Source organism: Mugil cephalus, chromosome 21 (genome assembly GCF_022458985.1).
Source record: "Mugil cephalus isolate CIBA_MC_2020 chromosome 21, CIBA_Mcephalus_1.1, whole genome shotgun sequence".
Classification (NCBI taxonomy): Eukaryota; Metazoa; Chordata; class Actinopteri; order Mugiliformes; family Mugilidae; genus Mugil; species Mugil cephalus.
Window position 1 is genome coordinate 1,730,961 of NC_061790.1, and position 22,191 is coordinate 1,753,151.

General features: G+C 42.4%; 1 protein-coding gene across 2 annotated transcripts; it reads right to left on the minus strand.

The window, feature by feature from the left end:
• Window positions 1-398: 398 nt before the first annotated feature.
• LOC124998957 (filamin-A-interacting protein 1) lies at window positions 399-21,898 on the minus strand. 2 transcript variants are annotated; one of them, XM_047573630.1, is made up of 7 exons: window positions 21,526-21,898; window positions 8,606-8,879; window positions 7,377-7,550; window positions 6,651-6,829; window positions 1,734-4,452; window positions 1,580-1,644; window positions 399-843 (listed from the first exon to the last, which is right to left on the minus strand). In XM_047573630.1, exons 2-7 carry the CDS (start codon window positions 8,870-8,872, stop codon window positions 759-761), a joined length of 3,489 nt encoding a protein of 1,162 aa, XP_047429586.1. In that variant the 5' UTR covers window positions 8,873-8,879; window positions 21,526-21,898; the 3' UTR covers window positions 399-758. The 2 variants fall into 2 exon arrangements, with proteins under 2 accessions (XP_047429586.1, XP_047429585.1); XM_047573629.1 differs by lacking the exon at window positions 1,580-1,644.
• Between the last annotated feature and the right edge of the window lie 293 nt (window positions 21,899-22,191).

Below are 22,191 nucleotides of genomic sequence, written 5' to 3' on the forward strand. Positions count from 1 at the left end.
AGTTATTTTACTTTTTTTTGCAACATTCTTTAATAACGTATGTTTGTTTTCTCATTTTAAGCCTTGATAGTAATAATTAAAGATTGACAAGGTTTTGGTTTTCATCATTTGTTTGTTTACTTTCAGACTGTATCTAAATGAAGGATGCAGTCACTAAATCAGTATCTTAAAAAAACAAATTGTGGTTGCAAGTTCATAAAAAGAAATTGAAAGTGTCCGTTCCAGATTTTGAATGTTTATCCAGACAACAATTTATAATATGAATTATGATTATTCGCATTTGACGTACATCCTCAGCAGTCTTGAAGTCTTAGTTTGATGGTCTGTCGGGTTTCGGTGGGAATATTGTAGACGTCCCATACAAATCTCATAAAAAGAAGAGTAAATGCCACACTCGGTTCAGAGATAAATAGACTTTATTTTGGTGCCCGTCACTGGTGATTTTTAAACCGTTCACATTAAACGGAAATAAACCCCACGCTGTGGAAAGTGTGAATGATGGGATTAAAAGTGTGAAACTACCAGGGCAAGGTAGTGACATGACCCAAATGACATGACTTTTTCTTAGCTGAAAACATCATGAATGTTGTGTTTGGGAACATGATTCGGTCGTGGGATGTTGCCGTGGCGCCGCGCTCAGCTCTTTCCTCCTGACGCCATCGACTTCCTCAGCTCGATTTTCACGGCCTGGCTCTCGGCCCGTGTCTCTAACCTCGTCACCGTGGACACGCCCAGAACTGCCTTCCCGCCGCTCGGCCTCAGACCTTTCGAGACCGGGATCCGTGTGGCGGCGGCGGCGGCGGTGGTGGTGGCGGTGCGAGCTGACTGCATGTCCGAAATGGGCTGGGGAGAAAAAGAAAACAACCAAACCTTGATGAATACAAGGTGATGCAGCTCATTCCAGGAATCTGGGTTTTGATCAGTGACTTTGGAAATGTGCTAGCATGAAAAAGACACAAACTGTGGTTTTAGAAAATGTGGATGCACCCATATTCAATTTTTAATTCAGATTTTATTGCTATAGCATCAGTAACTGAAGTTTTGAAGCTCAGTGTGGCGTTTCTGGCAGCCTCCACCTTGGTCTGACTTCACCAGTAAAACAAAGAGCTTTAATTTAACCAAACTAACAGAAATTTGAAGTGGACTCTGCTCCATTAATACGTCCGCTATACAAAAGTGTAAATTCAGAATTTCATTAACATTCATCACCATTGCTTCTTGTCTCTAAAATAACTAAAATGGCTGCATTCATGAAAGTCCATGAATGCAGCCATTTTGGGGCTGGCTGCCAAAATCTGCTGCCTGCAGAGCATGTAACATCCACTAGATGTCTCAAAGTATTTACAGCCGGGTGTCAGGTAAGTGTCAGTAAGTGTTGTTGTTGCAGAAACAAATCCTCTGCCTATCAACCAAATTCAGCTTCAACTAAAGTGAATTAAAGTAAATAAGTGGAACCATTCACACCAGTGTGTTAGGGCTAATGTGTCCTCCACTGTGGGATAGATTAAAGGATTATCGTGCTTTGAATACGATCTGGTAATGTGCTTCAAGTCAAACATCCTCAGTGCTCAGGTGATACCTGGAGAGAGGGCTATTTAGGAAGCACACAACTCCTGATTTCATTTTGAAACATTTCAGAAGCAACTGCAACGCAAGAAAGTAGAGAAAATATTATATAAGCTTCAGAAAAGACAGATGGTTCGTTAGAGGTAACGAAGGCGTAAGACTCTCACCACGGACTGTGTCGGCCTGGATGCTGCTGAGGAGACGGGCGTGATCGTTATGCTGCTCGTCATTTTGCCCTGGGTCGTCTTCGCCGTCGAGGCTTGGCGTGGAGAGCGCAGCACCGTTCCCGTCGGGGTTTCTTTGCCCTCCGAGCTCGGCCCGACTGGCCTCAGCGTTAGCAAGTGGCTGCTGCAGGCGTCGGACGGCCTCTTCACCTGGGGACCCAAGTGGATGTGGATCTTGTTGTCGTCTGTGGTGATGATGTTGCTGTTGCCGTTGTATTTCCTGACGGGTGCAGGTCCGAGTTGCTTCTCCGGGGTCATCGTGATCACCGCGCGGCCTGCAGAGTTTTCATGCGGCTCGGACGAAACACAAGCTTCAGAAACAGGAGTGGTGCTGACTGTGATGATGGACACCGGAGAGTTCTTGTCCGGGCTCTTTGCCCTGGAGATGGCGGTTATTGTGACGGGAGATTTGACTCGATCCAGACCCCTCGCAGCGTCACAGGCCTTGGCCTTTGAGGTCACGGTCGTGGGTTTGGGGACGATGGTGATGCGAGGTTTCTGGAGACCGAGCGTCGGGATGATGGTGGTGCTGGAGAAGAAATCCTCCGCTCGTGGGCTGGTGATCTCCAAGGTGGCCGTGCTGTTCTCGTGACTCGGCATCACTCGGATGTGCAGCGGCTGACCCGGCTTCTGGGACATGGTCATATCGGGCGGAGGCAGCAGCGGCGCCCCGTTGGCGCTCTCAGGACTGGTTTCCTTCTTCTTCATCCAGGGCATCCAAGATTTTCTCGCCCCGAGCTCTGCCGATGCCGGAGGGTATCTTTCGAGGACAGTCGGCTTCTTTAGGCCATGTTGCCTGAGGTTGCTCATTAAGTGGTTCTCCTCCAGAACTGATTTCCGGATGAAGCCTGCTGCCGTCTCGTCCTCAGCTACCATCACGTCCGTCTGGACGGCCGTTGAGGTAATCGGGACGTCGACCATCCTTCTGCCGTTAGTGCTGGGCCTCAAGGCGCGACTGTAGCGTTTGGTTGCTTCCAGCTCCTTGGTGAGATTCTCTACTTCCTGACTCATGCTTTTCTTTTTCAGCTCCTCCTCCATGAACCTCTGCTGGAGGACCAAGTAGTCCACCTGCAGCTGAGAGAGCTGGTCCTCCTTGTTCATCAGCTCATGTATTTTCTCCTTCAGGGCCTGGACATCCGCCTTCAGCTCTCTGGTTTTCACCTCCTCCATCTTGCAGCGAATCCTCAGTTCGGCCTCAGAACTCACGACTTCCCCTTTCTCTATGGCTTTGTTTCTGGCGATCTGACTCTTCATCTCGTCCAGCTGCTTCGAGAGGACATTTGCTCTGTCCTGCTCTGTCCTGAATCTCTTCTCCAGTAGATCGTACTCATCCTCGGTTTTCATTAAATCTCCCTCCACCACCTCCAGTTGTTTGAGTCTGCTCTTAAGTCTTTCGATTTCCAGCGTGAGCTCTTTAACTTTGTTGTCTTCATCTTGATTTCTCTTGCTGTCCTTGCTCTTTCTCTGCCTTTCCCTCTCTGCCTCCTCATCCATTCTTAATTTCATCCTGCTCAACTTGTCGTTTAGCTCCCGACACTTTTCCTCTTCACTTGCAAGTTTACATTTTAGCTCGTCTTTCTCTTTTGCCAGAGTCGTCACTTGCGTCTCCATTTCTGATTTGAACTTGAAAAGTCTTTTGCTCTCCTCGATCAGCTTCTCTGTGACCTCCGTAACCTTCCCCTGCTCTGCCTTGAACATCTTGCCTAAGTCGTCGCTCTTCTGTTCTTCCTGCTTCAGTTTCTCCGCCATGTTTTTTCTTTCATCCACCAGTAGAACCGTGAAGGACTTCAGCTTCATGAGCTCGTCTTTGAGGACCATCTCTGTCTTTTCAAACTTGGACTCGGAGGATTCCAGCTCCTTCAGACGAGCTTTCACCTTCTCCAGCTCGCCGGCCAGATCCTTCACGACGCGTTTCTCTTTTTCCAGGTTGGCGTGAAGCTGAGAGCACTCGGTTTTGCTCTTGTTGAACACGGCTTCCAGCTTCTCCAGCTCAACCATCCTCTTCTGGAGCTTGTCCACCTCCAGCCTCAGCTCCTTGATGTGGTTCTCCTCAGCCTGCAGACTCCTCCTCAGCTCCCGGCACTGAGTCTCTGCTTTGGTTATCTCCTCATCCTTCCCCTCCATCTCCAGCACTCGCTTGCGTAGATTCTCCAGCTCAGCCATGAAAGAGGAGTTCCCACACTCCCCTCTGCTGATCTTCTCCCTCAGCTCCTGCAGGTCTTCCTCTGATTTCTGCAGCACTTTGTTGCTCTCTTCCAGTTCTTCGATCTTGTGCGCCAGCCCGGCCAGTTTCAGCCTCAGCTGCCGGCTCTGGGACTCTTGCTCAGCCAGCTTGGCCGTCATGTCCTCGTTCTCCTGTGCGAACTTAGCCGCTCTGTGCTCCAGCTCGGCCTCCAGCTTCAGGACCTTCTGGCCGTCCTCCTTGGCGGCTTCGCTTACCTCAGACAGTCGCTGCTCTTTTTCCTGCAGCTTCTGGGAAAGGTCCTGGACCTTCTGCGTCTGCTGGTCGATCTTTTCGATGTGCAGTTGCCTCTCGTCCACCAACATCAGGGCAAATGACTTGAGCTTCACCAGCTCCGCTCTGACCTTCTCCAGCCTCCTGCTGTGGTCCTTGTCCTTACGAGCCTGGTAGGCCTTCTCCTGCTCCAGCAGCCTTTTGAGTCTAAGAAACAGAGGCAATGGTAAGTGGAGGTCAATGTCAAACAACTTTAATGTAACAACTGTCAGACAGTCAATTACTTCTGGTAGATCTGATGGTCTGGGACACATCTGACTTAATAGAGGGTATGTACATGGTGTCACAGTTAGCTGAAGTCTTGGTCCTGGCCACTGAGCGGTAAAAACAATAGAGTGAATATTTGTGATCACTCCTCATCATCCTTTTAACGCTACAGTATTATATGGCTAACACTACTTCTCAGTGAAGCTCTTAGCGTTAGCATCTTTTATTTAGCTACATTCATCAGAACTGAAATGAACTAAAACTAACTGAAACTGAAGCCTCATTTCCAAATTAGAGGGTCCTCTAGTACAAGGCTGCTGGAGCTGAGTTGTATAAAGTACCAAAAGGTCACACTTTAGCATAAGTACAGTATTTCCTAGAGTTGAAATCAGGTCCATAGAAACATCAGGATAAATGATTTCTGGCCACATTTCAATGTTCATGGACCATTTGTTATTTGGTAGTTCCTATGAATCATTGTCAAATCCTTAATTTAATCTGATAATCCACATTTTTTATTTACTGCAAATTTTCACCATGTTTTTGCCGCTCAGGTCCCATTTAAAGTCCCACCTGCTCATTCATTCATCCACCGATAGAAATGAACCTGAACAAGAGACGTCTGTTCATTAGTGATGAGCCTTTTAAAGACTCTGGTAACGAAGACATAGGACGGAGAAAAATAAAGTAGAACTTAGCAGAGAGACTTTTCATCTTGTTCCTAAATCTGGTTCATCTCCTCAAGTCAACAACCAGCTGGTTCTGATCCGTCAGAGACGGTTCAGACACTGGAAAACAAGAACTAATCTTGAACAACTGAGGAACTGAAGAATTCCTGCTTCCTACCAGAACCTTTCCAGCTCGCTCCTTCCCCTCAGACGTTTGGACGTGGGGCAGCGTGATCCATATCTCAGTGTTTTTAAAGCCAGGTAGGAGCCGGACAGAGAGGGAGAGAGGGGCCCCCGACCCCCCCACGTTACCAACAAACATGTCATCATGGTGGACAATGAAAAAGGTGGATGACGTGTTAAATAGCTGCATGGCCTCTAAGGACGAGGAGTCTTCAGAGTTTTTAAAAAACGTACTGATACGACCGTCTCTGCAGCCCGGCAGCATTTCCATAGAAACAACACAACAATGCAATTTTTTTTTTTTTTTGTAGAGGACAATGCCAGACTCACGCTGCCTTTCTCATTATAATCGGACCCCGTATCGTGCAAAAGGAGGAGAGGGGACGCGGACATAAATCCTCCACAGTGTCCGGATCAGATTGTATGAGCGTGAGGTCATAGCTTCAGACGGCGGGAGGCTCCTCAATGAGCGCAAAGAGCTTACAGATGCAGAGGCCTCATCATCCTGAATACGTGTCATACATAAATATCACCAGTGGGCTCCATGAGCTCCTTTGTTTGGCTGCTTTTAATTTTGGAGACGTGCGAAGGAACTTTCGCTGGATAAGAAGCGAGAAGCAGCCGACGACATCATACGTGGTTTAACATGCAACATAAATGTTCCTGTGCAGAGAAACAGTTTCCCACAATGAAGCTGGTTTTATGGAGCAGATGTGAGAGATGCATCGTAGGGAGAAGAGCATTTAGAGAGATGATAACGATTTTATTATTTTTTTTTTTTTTTTTTGCACAAATAAATCTGTTTTTTTTTTCTGCCCTGACTTATCAAACACAAACTACCACCTCACTGTCTGAAGTTTATAATCTTAGCAATTATATTTATAGACTTACAACAACTATTATATTTACCAAATTTGGCAATTTTAACTCAATTTTAATATTTCCACACTGTACTTACAGAATATCTCTGTTTCTATTTCCCTCTCTATATTTTTCAGTGTTGTTATTTTTTGTATATATTATATATATTGTTTTTTACATTATTTATATATTTTTGGTATATTTTTTTTATATTTTCACACCTCACATATGTGACTTTACAGCTATTTTTTAATTCTGACAAACTGTATTAACACATTGGACCTAAATCCATCAGATCCCAGCAGGAAAAAGTTACATTTTTACACAAACATGTTTAGAACTTAGGATCTAAATCTAAACCGAACATTTCAAAAGATTAAGAACAAATTTAACAAACAAACAAAAAACAAAGTTATGTTTGCTCACCTCTCCCTGTCCTGCTCCAGGAGGTTGGTGAAGTCGTCGCTCTTGTCCATGAAGTCGGCGTGTTTGCGTTTCTCGTTGTCCAGCTCCATGACGGTGCGTCGGTGACACTTCTCGGCCAGAAGCAGCTGCTCCAGCATCCGCCTGTACGTCTCCTTCTGTTTGTCCTCCAGGCGGTCCAGCTGGGGGAGGAGGGGACATGTCAACGCGGGTTAGCAGTGACGACTCGAGGACATTGGCCAAGGCTAAGCTCAGACTGGGTTTTTGTGGGAGCTTCATTCAGACATTTGTTCAGCCTCTCTGCATCCGTCAGGTTTCTCTGAGCGTGGGAAATAAAATAAATTATTACGTCTGATGGACTGAATGTGACCGGCCGTGATTATCCAGGCTTTATCTCATCTCTAATAGTCTCTAACTGTTTTAATAAGAAGGTAGGTATCCAGAAAGCTGCTGCAAGACTTTTAACTCAAACAATCACAAGGTCTCATATCCCCACGGTTTTAGCCACGGTGTTTTAAATGTTAGTCCTGACTTTTAGATCCTCTACCTCTTGGATCAGCCACCTTATAGCGGCCATGTCTGATCAGTGGTTACTAGCGTTTCCCTAAAGGCTGGTTTATGTGAGTAGATCTGTAGCCGTGACGCTGGGTCCACGCTGATCTCTGACCTTCTTCCTTATGGAGGACGGCGTCAGTCCTTGTGGTCATAATGTTATGGCTGACCACTAACCTCAGCCATGGGCTTCTCGTAGACGTCCTCCGTGACTCTGGGACCCGGCATCAACAGGGCGTCTCTCTCCAGCGCCTGCAGAGGTTTGATGGGAACAGCTGATCCGTAACGAGCCTCCAGAGCCTCTGGTTTGGTTCTGTCCGTCTTCAGCAGACTGATGATGTCCTCCCTGGCCTGAGGGGACGGACATGGACACCCGGGATTATCGTCATTATTATTATTAGGGTCTGTTCAATAAATGAACGGCCTCTAGGAAACATAATATAACAGTGGCTGTAGAAAATGGTTCAAAGTGAAACAGAAGCTGCTGTGAAAGGTCGTTCTGTGGAATAATGGAAAATATTCAACACGCCCAAAACAGACGAGCAGGATGGAAACAGAGGGAGAGGCAGCATCATCAGCATCATCAGCATCCTGTCTCCACGTTACGACCAGGCTCCATCAGGAAACCATTATCAGACTGGAACTACAACACAAATACAGCAGGAAACTGAAAGACCTAAAAACGACCTCGGTTTGGTCAAATTACGTAGATGAGATTAACCCTCTGAGTCCAGAGTAGAAAACTTCTGGTTTTATATTTCCTGATAAAAACTCTTCACCTTGTTCATTGTTTGGTTTCATTGTTTTCAGCTCAACCTCACATGTGTGACTTTACACCTATGTTTTCATTCTTTTTTTCAAACTGTATCAACACATTGGAGCTAAACCATCAAATCCCAGCGGGAACAAGTTAGATTTTTAGAACTTAGAATGTAAATCTAACCTGGACATTTCTAAAGCTGATCAACATATTTAATTATTTACAACTATTTCCATTAAAACTATTTAGGACCAGTAATAATGTCTGAATGTCTCTACACTGTCTCCATAGACTGAATATAGCCTCACTGTTCCTTAGCAACCACTGACACATCATGTCCTGATTGGTTGATGGATGCATGTTTCCACCAATAGGAAAGAAGCTGTCATGTTGTTTCTTTCTATCATGTGTAGCTGGCTAGCTCTCTCCTCTTGCTAGCTCTCTCCTCCTGCTAGCTCTCTCCTCCTGCTAGCTCTCTCCTCCTGCTAGCTCTCTCCTCTTGCTAGCTCTCTCCTCTTGCTAGCTCTCTCCTCCTGCTAGCTCTCTGTTCTTGCTAGCTCTCTCCTCTTGCTGGCGTTTTCCTCCGTGAACCAAACATGGTTTTGACGCCGACATGACGTCCACCGATCTGAGCTGAGACTCGTACCTGAACTTCTCCTTCCATGACTCCCAGCAGGTGAAGCAGATCCTTCTCCGACAGACGTGTCTTTGCTTCTTTCTTGCTCTCTGAAGCTTTCTGAGGTTTCTTGGTCGACCCGGTCGACACCGTCCTCCCGTCCTTCTCGTCCTTCTGGACCTTCATCTTCCTCTTCGTCAGCGCCGGCGTGTTCTCCTCCTCCTGCTTGACGAAGCCTTTGGTGGGTTTGATGTGTCCGTCATCGGGCCCCTCCACGGTGCAGCTCCTGGATCGCATCTTTTACCTGGGACGAACAGATGGAAGTTACCAGGAATAAATCAGGACTATCTCCACAACCATCATCCATGTTCTTGACCCTGGTCTCTAGACCTGGACCCAGAGTTTCTAGAAACACCACAAAGCTCACATGTTCTCCAAAGGTTCTAGTTAAAGTAGAACCAGGTCCACTCTCCATCCGGACATGAGGATCAAACCAAAGAACCCAAAGTTCCTCCACGTTGGGTTTTTAACCTCTTTAAAGTGAATCTGGCTGCAAAATGCTACTGATTCACTACAGGAGACAACGTACACACAATTCTACCACCGTGCACATTATAGAATCCATAAAAATACTGATATTTAGAATAGAATATTTAGAAATATAGATTTCTACATATCAGTGCTAAGCTAACTTTGACTACCAGATGACCTCATGGTGTTTTCTTATCGCTGGTCCACTAGATGTAGGTGATTGAGGCACATGCCTCAGATTCTATCAGTCCAGTCACCATGTGGTGCACAGTTGGACCACACAGGACGATAAAAACAATATCACTTTTTTTTTGGATTTAATGAAACTCCAGCTGCTCAATGTCTTATATCAATGGAAAAATTAGCTTCTCTGGTTCAAAGACTTGGTGAGCCAATCAGATTGCGTGGGCGGGGCTTTATGTGGTGATGGACAGAAGAGTAAGAGTAGTCATACATGTAATCTGAGAGAGGTGGAGTTGACAGCTACATGGCTCTGATTGGCCCAGTTGATGTAGAGGTGTTAAGCTGAAACGAGCCCCGTATGGAAAACCAGATTTTGATCCAGCTTTTGTTTTATTTTGCAGAATAATCAGTCTGCTAACGCTGGTCCAATACTGGCATAAAAAGCAGGGATCTATAACGTCTACATGGTGTTTTAGAAAGAAGAAACTCTGAGCTGCTGCTGCCTTTTGTTTGTGTAAATCTTGACTATGACCTAAACCCCGTCACCACCGTGTAAACTATGACTCACAGGGAGATAAATCCAGTCAGCTGACACTCGTAACTACACACACTGATGTAACTGAAGCGAACTGGACAGCTGGGCACGTTGGACCGGGAGTCCTGAGAAAACAACATGTTTGAGTCCGTCTGAATCTGAACGAGGCCAAAGTTTGTGGAGGCTGCAGGTCCGACTGAAATCAGGCCGTGACTCAGCCACAGAGAATCCTGGCAGGAGAACGGTAGCAACCACGTTACCGCCGCTTGTTATTAATAGTCGTTTAAGGAGCGGAACGAGGTTAAAACCTGAGCCTCCATTGTGACGGTCACACAGCTGTGTGAACTGGAAGAGGCAAAGTGAAGCCAACACGAGCTTGGAGCTTCAGACGAGGAGGTTTTACTGCTCCACCTGCTGCACACACCAGATTCTGCTTGAAAAACAAGTTTAACGTCAAGGTTTTTTTCCCCTAAACGTGTGATTCAATCAGTTGTGCTATGGTATCCTCAATAAAGTTGCAGGGGTTAGTGTTAGCATTAGCATTAGCAAGAGAAACGCACAAGAAATGGTGGTTTAAGTGTTGTACTGTTGGAATGGACAATGTCACAAGAATCAAACTATGCACTCTTGCCAGATGTCCCACCGTATTTTATTTTTTATTGAATTTATGATATTTTATCTAATACTTTATAAATCCCATATGTTGGACGTCTCCTTCTGGGGGGGATTTTTTACCTGTTGCCTCTGAGATCTCCAAGATTAGTAGCATGATTGATTGTTTTTTTTTTGTTTTTTTTGTGCCGTATCAGGTTTTCATTAAAACGTCCTCTGATTCTGTTTGTGGCTGCTTTCTTTTCCCATTGACTCCCATTGTAACTCCAGCAACGAAGGCTACAAAGGGAAGTTTTTCCCACAGTGTATTATTGACCTATTGACATTGCTGGAATAATATTTTCAAAATTTATGTAAAATGAAGGTTCCTCACCAAAAATCAATTCCATTTGCTGCTATATTGGAAGATATAAGGAAAAAGAAACTCCACCATCAGTACATGAGGGTTAAAAAAGCTAAAGGAAAAAGGAAGAGAAACAAAAAAATATAAAAGGACAAATAATTGTCTACAAATTTAGAAGAAATTAAAATGAATGGACAACAATATTAAATACAATTGTTAAGAATGTTGTTAAGAATGTTTGTTTAAGAATGTTAAGAGATGATTTAAAAAGCTAAAAGTCTTGTCTGGAGAGTGACATTCTCATTCTCTCTGAGTTGTTTAATAAACATGTGAAGTCTTTAAACAATGGTTTAAATAAGATATTTGAGAGTCATTGGATTAATATGATAATAAATGGACTTGATTCCCTAAACAGGTCAGTGACTGTGGAGCTGAAACGTGGAGTAAACACAGCGAGTGGAATGTCTGTAAACAGAGAGGCTTGTTGTTTCGTTCTCGTGGCCCAGTGAGGTCTCAGCTGAGATGAGTTTAAACAGTTTACCTCCACAGGAGAAACTCTGAGTCACAGGTTTATTTCCACACGGTGACATGATCAGAGCTTCGACCGTCACCGAAACACACGACACGACCAGAGCAAAGACCGACGGTTTAATGTTAGCGTCCACCACAGAGGACGACTGTGAGGACGTCAAAGAGACATGAGCTTTAAACTCCTTTTTCTACCAGAGACCAGGTCTGGATCTGGTTCAGGTTTTATCTGATACCAGAGTCAAACCAGTGCTTTAGAAACGGGGCCGGTGCTAAAGAATGAAAACATGCAAACTTTGTATTCTTAAGGCATTTTATGACGTGCAAGTTGAACAGAATATTAATTTAAATAATATAAACACAACCAAGACTAAGAAATAAATGAACCAATATAATAATTCTCCTAGTAAACCAGTGTCGTGGCGTCTGTCAGGCATCAGAGACGCTACATCTCTGGTCCTTAAATAAAATGCTAATGCTAATGCTATGTGTGGTCAGATGTTGAATCTAATTCCAGGTGTTTCCTCCTTGTTGCATCTTTAGAGCTGAAGTCCAGACAAACTTTAGACAAATGTTTGGTCTTAGACATGTTGAAGCTTCACTTCCATCCATGCAGCAATAGAGCTAAGGAGGCTAAGCTAACTAAAAGCTCACTGGCACCAAATGAAGCACCCAGACCAGTCTGGTTAGTGCCATTAGCATCAGCAACGTTAGCATCATGGTGTCCAGTGTCACATACATATTAAGTATCAATGTCTTCCTATACAGTCTGAAAATGGCCACTACTTCTCACCCAACCGTCCTGTCTGTAAACACGTCTGATTTCCATTTAACAGGAATGGAAATACTCAAGAACCAGTTCTAATCTGAGTCTGAGTTCTGGTTCTAATCTGAGAAAGAAGAACGTAACATGTGTGTCTCCAGGTCAATCACCATCTGTTCCTGGTTCTGATCCAGTGGTAGGTAGAGATGATACTATATTCTAGTGACCACATGGTGGCGCTGCTGCTCATTTACACCCAGACTGAGACCAGATCTCTAGTTGTGGCTGGGGACACATGGAGACACATTTGAACGTCTGGCTTTAAGTCCTTGTCAATGCTCTAATGTTGCAGACACATTTTTTGTCGATTATGTCTGGACTCTTCTTCAGTGGTGTTAGTTCTTCAACCTTTGAACCTTTGGTAAAGAAACCCCCAACAGCCCATGGAGAAAACCAGGCCCATGAAAAATGGTTTCCCCAGTTCAGACGTCCACCCAACGCCTCTAATCTGAACATACTTACGGCCCATAATCATACGGCTCCAGTTTCACCATGTAAGGTTCTGGTTTAAGGGCCGTACAGTTTGCAGTGCATATAAATATGAAGTAGCTAACTACAAGTCCTACATGCCTCTTGTGGCTTTGCAAACATTTGCGTTATAATAAATTCAACCACTGTTCTTGATGCTAAAAAGAAAGAGTTTCCATCTTCAAGTCAAACTGGAATTATCTGTGGAATGTAAATAAACCAAAACTACAAGCTGCTGAATAAAAGATTCCTTCTCCCGGGGAGAGATATTTGTGGAGATGTGACGAGGGCTGAGCCGGTCTCTGTGGTTTACGCTGCAGACTGAGATCAAACCTCAGACAGCTGAGGCCTGAGCCTTTAGAAACATCATCCAGCCATGAAAGGGTCACGGTGTCCGAGGCCGAGATCGATGAGGTTTCCAAAACATGGAAATGGTTGATGAAATGTAAACAGAGGATGTGATATAAAAACTAGGAAATGCAAAGGAAAAAAGAGGAGATGGATGAGTCATTATCCTCAGACGTGATATTAAACTCAATTAAACTCCATTACTCTGACTTACCACCATCCATTAGACTCATTTATGGGGCCTGTGTCATTTCTGAATATGTCCAGTGTCTTGAAATGGGTTCGTATTCACCGACCTGATGGTTTTACATCATACTACAGAGTAAATACAGGTAATGGCAGCAGCGGAAATATTAACCCCAAAAACTTCCTTCATTCCTTCGTTCTTTCCTTCCCTCCCTGTGTAATGGGGAAATGGTGCAACAGTAAATTTGTCAAATTTCATCCCTTCTGAACAGGAAATATCATTAATATTTAAAATACATTGTTATTTTGTGTCTGTGCATTCAAAAAATGGAGTTATAATGGAAGTCAATGGGGCAAAAACAGCCACTAAGAGTAAGAGAGGGAGTTTTAATGAAAATCTGATGCTGCACAAAAACTAAATATGCATTAAACTCAATGATGTTACTTATCTTGGACAAAATTTCCTGTTTCCAAACACTTTTTATATTGAAAATAAGTCATTTTATGTTTTTTTTGTGTGTGTGTTTATTAAAAAAGGCGTTTAAAGGGTTGATTTTTTTACTGATCAGTACTGAGACTGATTAACAGATTTATGCCAAATAAAGTTGAAAAAATATTTATCTGATACATTTTTACAGCAGTCACAGTTAGAGTAAGAGGGTAGTGAATTTGCCCACAGTGTATTATTGACCTGTTTAAAAATATATTTAAAATGAAGGTTCCTCACCAAAAACCATTGAACTTGCTGCTACACAGTGGACGTTATGGTCAAATCAAGAGAAAAAAAAGACGTGACTCTGTTGCTGTTTCTGGCGCCAACAGGACTCAAGGGTTAAGGATTATTTTTAGGGTCCAACGGGGGGAATCACACAAACGAATCCCCACAGGATCCACTCAACACCCACCGGCTCGTGTTTCATTTGTTCTTACGCTCATGATTTTAAGGTCAGTTTGAGGTTTCCTCTTTGACGACGCGACTAAACACTGAGCTGGTTTTAAATCGCTGCTGCAACATGAGCACGGGACACTTGATTATTAAAAGACATCAATGATTTATGCGTCAACAAATCAATGAGCCCTTCGTCCTTTTAGCTGGAACATCATCTTCCTTTCACAGTGACTTTTATTTTAAAGACTTTTATCGGATTAATTATGAAGCTGATCCAGAGCTGTTTCGCCAATTCCATCACAGACGTTATCCCCTAAATACTATAATAATATTTAGTTAAAACTTCGTTAATTAAACACGTAGTTTTGCTATTTTGCTTGTAAAGTCACATTTAGGATTAAAGTGTTGTGTCGTGGTTTTCATGGACTAATACTATAAAGTTGAAATCAGAACTAGAACCACCTCAGGCCTCCAGTCGGGTTTTACTTTTTTATTTATTTTGTATAAACCTTCATGTAAACGCAGTGAAATGAACCCGTGAGCTTCAGTAAATCTACATTAAACCACTTTACTCCACGGGCTCATCTATAAAGTTCAGAGCTGGACTCATATCAAGACCTTGTGCCTGAAATAGAGCAACACTTGAGGCGGAGACGTCAGGGGATCACGTTACCGTCTTCACTTATCAGAAATAGAACAATTACAGTCTGCACTCGACTTCTTCAAACACGCACTGAGATTTAAGGCCAAACATTAAACTACAGCAGCTGTAATGTGCAAACTTCATCATGACACTAAGGGCTGATTAAAAATAGGCGCCTGCTCCGTTTTTCCTGCTTGACGCTTCAAAACCGGATCAATCTGAGTAGATCGAATCGTTCGTGCTTTTTTCGTCCATCGTTGGGAAAAATAGTGGATGAAAATAATCAAAATAAAATAATATATCAGTGTTTTACTTTGAAACTTCAACATGACGTATTGACTTAAACAGTTTCAGCTCAGCTTTTAAATAATAAAGCAAAGTTCACTTTAAATCTTAAACTAAAATGAACTAAATGTCCCTAAATCATTGTAGTTTGCTGCTTTATTGCCCTTCACACTTTCCAGCCAATCAGGTTCCTGCAGAGCGGCCATGCAGTGTCCATGCTCCCTGTTACTGGTTCACAGAGCAACATGTGAGACACAGGTCAGACAGGTAAATACGAGTTTTCTTTGACTATTGTTCTCTTTAAATGCTGCTGCGTTCCACGTACCTCAGAGCTGTGAACGACGTCACGCCTGAGTTATCTGCATTCCATCGACGTCAGTCAGAAAACTAGACGCCGCCTCCATGGAAGCTCTGTTCTGGTCTGAATATGACTTGGTGTGTTCAATATTTACATTTTAAAAGTTTTTAAACAATTCTTGACATGAACTAATATAATTACTATAATGTTAAACTAAACTATTTGAGTTGTAAATGAAATACATGAGTTTTTTACTAGAATTGTTTACAGTGATGAAATCCACTTAAAGCAGAAATTTATAAAAAATATTTTTATTTGTTTAATTTGAATGTAGAAAAAAAACACCACTATTAATCCCAGTTTGCTGTGATGGTGTTTGTCTCTGTTTTGGTTTTACCAGGCTAATGTTTTTAGCCGTTGTTAGCGAGACATGAGCTCGTAGTTTCACATAAACACATGAAAAACGTTTCGATTTCAGCACATGTATGTGGACAAATCCTGTCTATACAACTGATTTAATGCAACAAAAACTAATCTGAGGAGCTAATAAACAGAATATTACAGGAACTGTTTGTCACTGTTTACATACAGGGCGGCCATCTTGGAAACTCAACTCAGGGGTAGTGACGATTCTACGACTTTCTGAGGAGAAGAAACTACTTCAGGGGACGTTCTTCATGAAACTTCCAACTCAGAAATTCCGACTTCGAAGGACAAGTGGAACACACCTAAATATCTGCGACTCGATTATTGTGTCATGTTTGAATCCTGCTCCTGATAGTTGGGGCCCAGATCAGCTACGACTATCATAAAACTACACTGGTGTGTAAATGTGCTAAGTTTATAATGACAGTCGGAGCCTCCAGCTGATACTACGGACTTTAAACTACAGCAGCGGCAAAGTCTTTATTTAGGGGCCTGAACCTGATACGATGGACTTTAACCTGCAAAACTTGCAAAGTGCAATGTTTTCACTAGACGATGTTAAAACTACACCAATGGCAATGTGCTAAATTTATAATGACAGTACGAACACAATGAACCTTAAACTACACAAGCGGCAAAGTCTTTATTGACAGTCAGAGATTCTGAGGGGCCTAAACCTGATATGATCAACTTTAAACTATGTTTTTATTGACAGTAGGAGCCCCCACCTGACATAATGAACTGTAAACTACAGCAGTGGCAATGTCTTTATTGACAGTAGCAGATCCTGAGGGGCCTGGATCAGACAACTTTGAACTACGGCAATGACAGCAGGAGACGTCCATAAGGCTCCGTTCTCCTTCTATGGAATTCAACGTTAGCTAGCGAAGCCAGCAGCTCTGTCTTCCATGACTAAGTCCAGTGTGGACATGTTTGTCTTACACTTGTTTGACAAGTTTAAAGTTTAAAGAAACGTCTGTGCGTCCATCGCTACCTGCTGCCTTACATGGACGTCTTAAACCTCAGGCCCACGGAGACGCTGCTACAGAAATAGAAATCTTGAATCTTGAACGCTGGACGAAGAAGGAAAAGAGGGACAGAGGTTTGGACTTGGAGCAGTAAAGGTTATTTCAGATTAAAATAAAATTCCTATCATGGGTGTTTCCCGCCCCGTCTGATTTACAGTAGCCTACATTCCTGGACCACGTCAGTCGGGACATTTTTTTGGTCGTTTTTGAGGCCCGGCAGGTTTTTCCCAGCGGTTTAGTGTGTGAGCTCTAATCAGCAGTGGCCGGTCCAGAAAGCTGACATCACCCCAGCAGCCAACACTCACATGCCTTTCAGATGGACTGAGCATGAAGTCACTTCCCTCATAAACTCCGAGAGTGAAGAGGGAGGGTGAGGGAGGGGGCCGAGAGGATATAATACCCAGACGTTTGACCGCTGCTCATTTCACGTCATTTTAGGGTTTTACAAGCCATTTAGCTGCTGAGTGCTGATGAATCTTGAGTGGTTGGTGGTCAGCCCAGCTCAGGCATGTCAGCGACGTAACAGTGAGTCATGAGATGGGAATAAGCTCGGGCCGTCCAATAAGTCGTCACCGTAGAACATCACACTGACTAATAAACTGGTGAGCATCACTGAGAACAAAAGGTACCTCTGACTTTAGTAGTTTTAAGCCTTAAATAACCGAGTCACAGTGAGGTTTAAGGCAGGAGTCAGTCAGGGAGGGCGTCGAACGTCACAATAACGCAAATCAGTGAGCAGAATTAGCTGAATGATCTCATGGTTCCAGTCTTATCAGTCGGCCTCGTTTCACCGCTGCAGACTGAAGCCTTGCAAAGCACGAAGGCTGCAGCATTTTTAAGTTTGCTGCTTTCTGTTTCACGTGTCTTCAGAAGACTTCCTGGGTCTAATCTGTCTGTGAATTTGTAAAAACTGCAGAATCAGAATGACTTCAATGATCCCAGAGGAAATTACTTCTCGTTACAGCACCTGCTACTCAAAGTGAACCAGTGTAGAGGACTTTCGTTAATCAGAAACAGAATATATCGTACTGGATGTTAAATCATGGAGTACCTCAAGGTTCCGTCCTCAGTCCTCCACTGTTTCCCATTTATATGTTACATACTCCTCATTGCCTCTGTATCTTACACAGATTTATAATTTATTAACTTGTATAGTAACCGATGACTAAATTCTGCTTATCAGAGTTATGGAGTGCCTCAAGGCTCCATCCTTGGTCCTTGACTATTCTCCTTTCCTAATCAGTGATCTCTCAGCCATGAAAACAAATACTTCACATTCAAATAAAGACTTTCTTTGTATAAAATGTGACAAATGTTTGTTCCTTTTGTTTCAGTACATTACACATAAACTTTAGAAGAACATGATTCTGCTGCCTGCATCCACACACACTGACATTTAAAATAACCCACAATGATAACAGTGGAAAAAAGTCACAGGAAAATCTGGGCAGGGCATTCTGGGTAAGACAACAAGGAAGAGGCCAAAGCCTGGTTTATGTTTGACATTCTCCACAACTAGAACGGTTTTTATCTGAGAGTCAGTTTGATGCTTAAAAGAAAGAACAAAAACAAAAGAATTAATGGCTGAAGAACAATGAGACTAAACCTCAAGTTATTCTATAATAAATATCTTTGTTAATGATAACTGTTTTATTATTATTATTATTATTGTTATTATTATTATTATTATTATTATTAGAACCACAAAAGCCACAGAAATAAGACGTTGGTTGAACCAAACTTTTGTGATGTTTTCTTACTGTTTTATAACTGAAATGAGAGTTTGGTTGTTTGTTTCTTTTCATTTAAAGCTTCACCATCATCACATTAGATCTAAGAAACATCTGTTTGTGATGATTGTTCATTAGTAAAGATGTGGCTGTGATCACGTTGATTATTTCCTCACTAACTCTTTGTTTCCTTCATCATCAGGGATGTTTCTTGGTCTGAGGATCAAAGAAGCTTCAGGGTTCAGGTCTAATCTGAGTCTTTGTCTCTAAAATAAATTAGAATTTAACCTGAACTTAACCTCCAACCATGTGTCCCTGGTTCTGGTCCAGTGGTAGGTAGAGATCCATCAGAGGCAGCAGCTGATACAATATTCTACTGACAACATGGTGGCGCTGTATGACGTAACTGACGCCTGTGGCCACGCCCACTGAGCGACCACGCCCACTGAGTGACCACGCCCACTGAGTGGCAAAAACATGGTGGCATGTTTCAGTTCATACAATTAGATCAGGGGAAAATGTAGATTATCAGATCACATTAAGGACAATTAGACTCAACAGTGATCCATTCGAACTAGTAAATAAATGGCTGAAGTGTTAAAAGGATGACGAGGAGTGATCACAAATATTCTGTTTATTGTTTTATTGTTATTTATTGTTGGAACTAAAATAGTTACTGTCGAATGTAACTACGACAAAACAACAACATCCACAAACGTATCTGACAGAACCTCCAGAACGTAACTTAAGGTTTGACTTCATGAATAAATACAGCATGAATTAATATTATCTGACACTAAATGAACCATGACACCAGGTTTCTGTGTCTGGATTCCAGTGATCCATTTACTTTTCTGTTCTTTGCATATATCTATAAAAATATAAAATATCTCTCAGCTTTTCAGATCTGTTGGTTCAATCACACAACGTCTCTTCATCTTCTTTTTAATTAATGTTACTATTTAGACGCTATTAAAGTCAATGATTCAAACTAATGCTGCTAATCTCCATGTTCATCTGTCACTCTTTGCCTCTCAGCGGCCGTAACCATGGAGACGTCAGCTTCCTGTGACGTCACGTTCATCGCCTCTATTTACATACACACAGGCTGAGATCATATGTTAATGTGAGGTCTCAATGTTGCCATTGTTGTAATGACAACATTATGTTTTCAGCAGCAACATCTTAAGATGTGAATCTTCTCAGGACATGTTGTAAAGTTTTCATAAATTCTGTTAATTCAATATTAAAAGTAAAAGGTGTTTTTGTTTTTTGACTGAGTTCTGAAAAGCCAACGCCCGTGGACGACAGTTGTACAAACCTTCACGCCTCCTCGTTGTCTCCATATCTTGCAGCTGCTGCAGCTCGTCCCCAGAGAGCAGATCGTAAGTACTCTGGTAAAAAGATCTATTAAATTAATGCCTCCTAATGTACTGCTTCCTGAAAAAGGGATTTTACTGGGCTGTGAACGAGTGGAGTCATAAGTCATGAGTCAGTCTGAACACACTGGACTCGCTTCTTTCCAGGAAACTCATTATCACAAAACTCTTCACTCTGGACGCACGTCACTTTATTTCTGCCTCATTTCTCGTCATTTAAACATGAAAATGTTCAGCAGAGTTAATGGAGACCGTTGGAAACATGAATGAATGAATTTGTTATTAAAATATAAGCTAGTGTTCAATGTTTCTTTTGTTTTGCACAAACCTACTGCACATCGGTCAGCCACAACATTAAAACCACCAACAGCTTAAGTGAAAAACAATGATGGTTAATGTTCATCTGTTATTGTCCTTCAGCCACGTGCTGCGTTTCCATTCCCCCTAGAAACGCACAAAACCTAAATATCTCAACAAACCTCTCAAACATCTGAAGCTGAAACATCTCTACTCCCATGAGGAGGTTTTTTCAGACGTATCGATGTAAAGGTTTATTGCAAAAGTTTAATGGAAACATCTTTTTTGTATTTCCTCGTCTCTGGAGATGATGTCGGGGTCACGTGACCAGTTCATTTGCGTCGAGTGTCGAGAATTAAAGAGAATTATGGGATATCACGTAAAGACGAGACTTTACCAGCTCATTCACGAAACACCTTTCAATATAAATAGTATAAAAGAGCAAATCGACTCAGAAATATCACTTTTATTTTGAAAAGCTGCAGCTAGACATTTTAGGGTACGAGTCATTTCCTCTTGTACCTCATCAGTTTGTTTCTACTCCACCCAAACACCAGGTGGCGCTGTGTCTTTTTTACGCGTCGGGTTAATTTTTGTTTCCACTTCCTGCTTCTCTTCCAACAATGCCGACCAAACACTGGTCGTATAAACGCCTGTATCTCCAAACCTCCTCAGTTACACAGTCTTCATTGATCCGAAACAATCACTTTGAAAGTTGAAATACTAAAGAGGAAACGCGCTACGACCAAGACGACCAATCACGGCTCTCGTGACGTTAACGCCGTAGCCTATAAACCGACTATTAGATATAAACAGGTTTAACTCCAGAACAACTTTCCTCCATAAAATGTTTGTAGGCAGAGGAAGTTGTTCTGGCTTCAGTCTGTCGTGTATCATCTACAGTAAACACTGGGATAAGGTTACAGTCTGATGTCTCATTGGCCCGTCCATCCCCCCAGACCTCCTCCCTCTCATAGTTACTTACAGTAGCAGCTCTACTACTCACCAAGAACAGCAACGTCTTATCTTAATGTTTTACTTTTTACAGTTGTTACTCTTAATGTTTCTTTTTAAAAAAAACTCAATTTATTAAATGTCATCTTATTTTAAATATTAATATATATATATATTTCTTATTTTTTCTAATATTTGATTTTCTTACACATGCAATTTTATTTACATAATTTTAAGAAACACCTTCAATAAACTTTGATATATTCTAACAATAACAAAAGTACCAAATAACCAAAATAAATGTTCATAACTATTAAAATAACTTTAATTTTCTGCTTTTCCTTTAGAACCGTGTCGTTAAAATGAACACACAGTAAAACACATGCAGTTATTTTTTATTTTTCCTTCTTTCTAGTCTCCAGATAAAGTCCAGATGTGTCGGTGATGATATCAAACGTACCCACCTGGTCTCTGAGGACGTCCAAAGTGTCACGGCTGCTCCTCGGTCTTTATCGATTCTACATCGGTGTCCTTTAACTCTCCTCTTAAATCCAGGCTTCTTCCTATTCTCCTTCTCAGTGTGAAGCTTCGTCCTCTCCTAGTTTGGTCTTTATGCTCCGGGTCGATAGGAGAGAACCGACTCTTTCTTTCTTTTCTTTTTCTTTTTATTTTCAGCTGAGTTTAAATTCAGTTTTTCGACCTCAGGATGTTCAGCCGGTTTGTTCCTGGTCATCAGGACTGAGCCTCTGCTCTATATTTAACCTGTGCTCTCAGTCTCTAACAGCTCAACTGAGGCTTTTCCAAACCCCCAACAGCTGAACCAGCAGCCTGACCACTCCTCTTCCTCCTCCTCTTCCTCCTCCTTTTCCTCCTGCTCTTCCTCCTCCTCTTCCTCCTCCTTTTCCTCCTCCTCCTCCTCCTCCTCCTCTTCCTCCTGCTCTTCCTCCTGCTCCTCATTTCTCTTTTCAAATCTTTTTTTGTTTGTTGTTAAAAGATCAAAACTAATTTGTTTGCTGTCACCTGGCTTCAGTTCACTCAACATGACAACACGTTTGATAAAGTTTGGATATTTAAAGTTGAACTTTAAATAAATAAACTTTCTTTTCTAGATAGAGGCTCCAGCCAATCAG

What these genes read in the sequence shown, in the direction of transcription:
- LOC124998957 (XM_047573629.1), bottom strand. Translation starts at nt 8,872, where the DNA reads ATGCGATCCAGGAGCTGCACCGTGGAGGGGCCCGATGACGGACACATC. An exon ending in TCATGGAAGGAGAAGTTCAG is followed by an intron (nt 7,551 to 8,605) that starts GTACGAGTCTCA and finishes CCGTCCCCTCAG; the next exon opens with GCCAGGGAGGACATCATCAG. An exon ending in CTGGAGCAGGACAGGGAGAG is followed by an intron (nt 4,453 to 6,650) that starts GTGAGCAAACAT and finishes TCTGTTTCTTAG; the next exon opens with ACTCAAAAGGCTGCTGGAGC.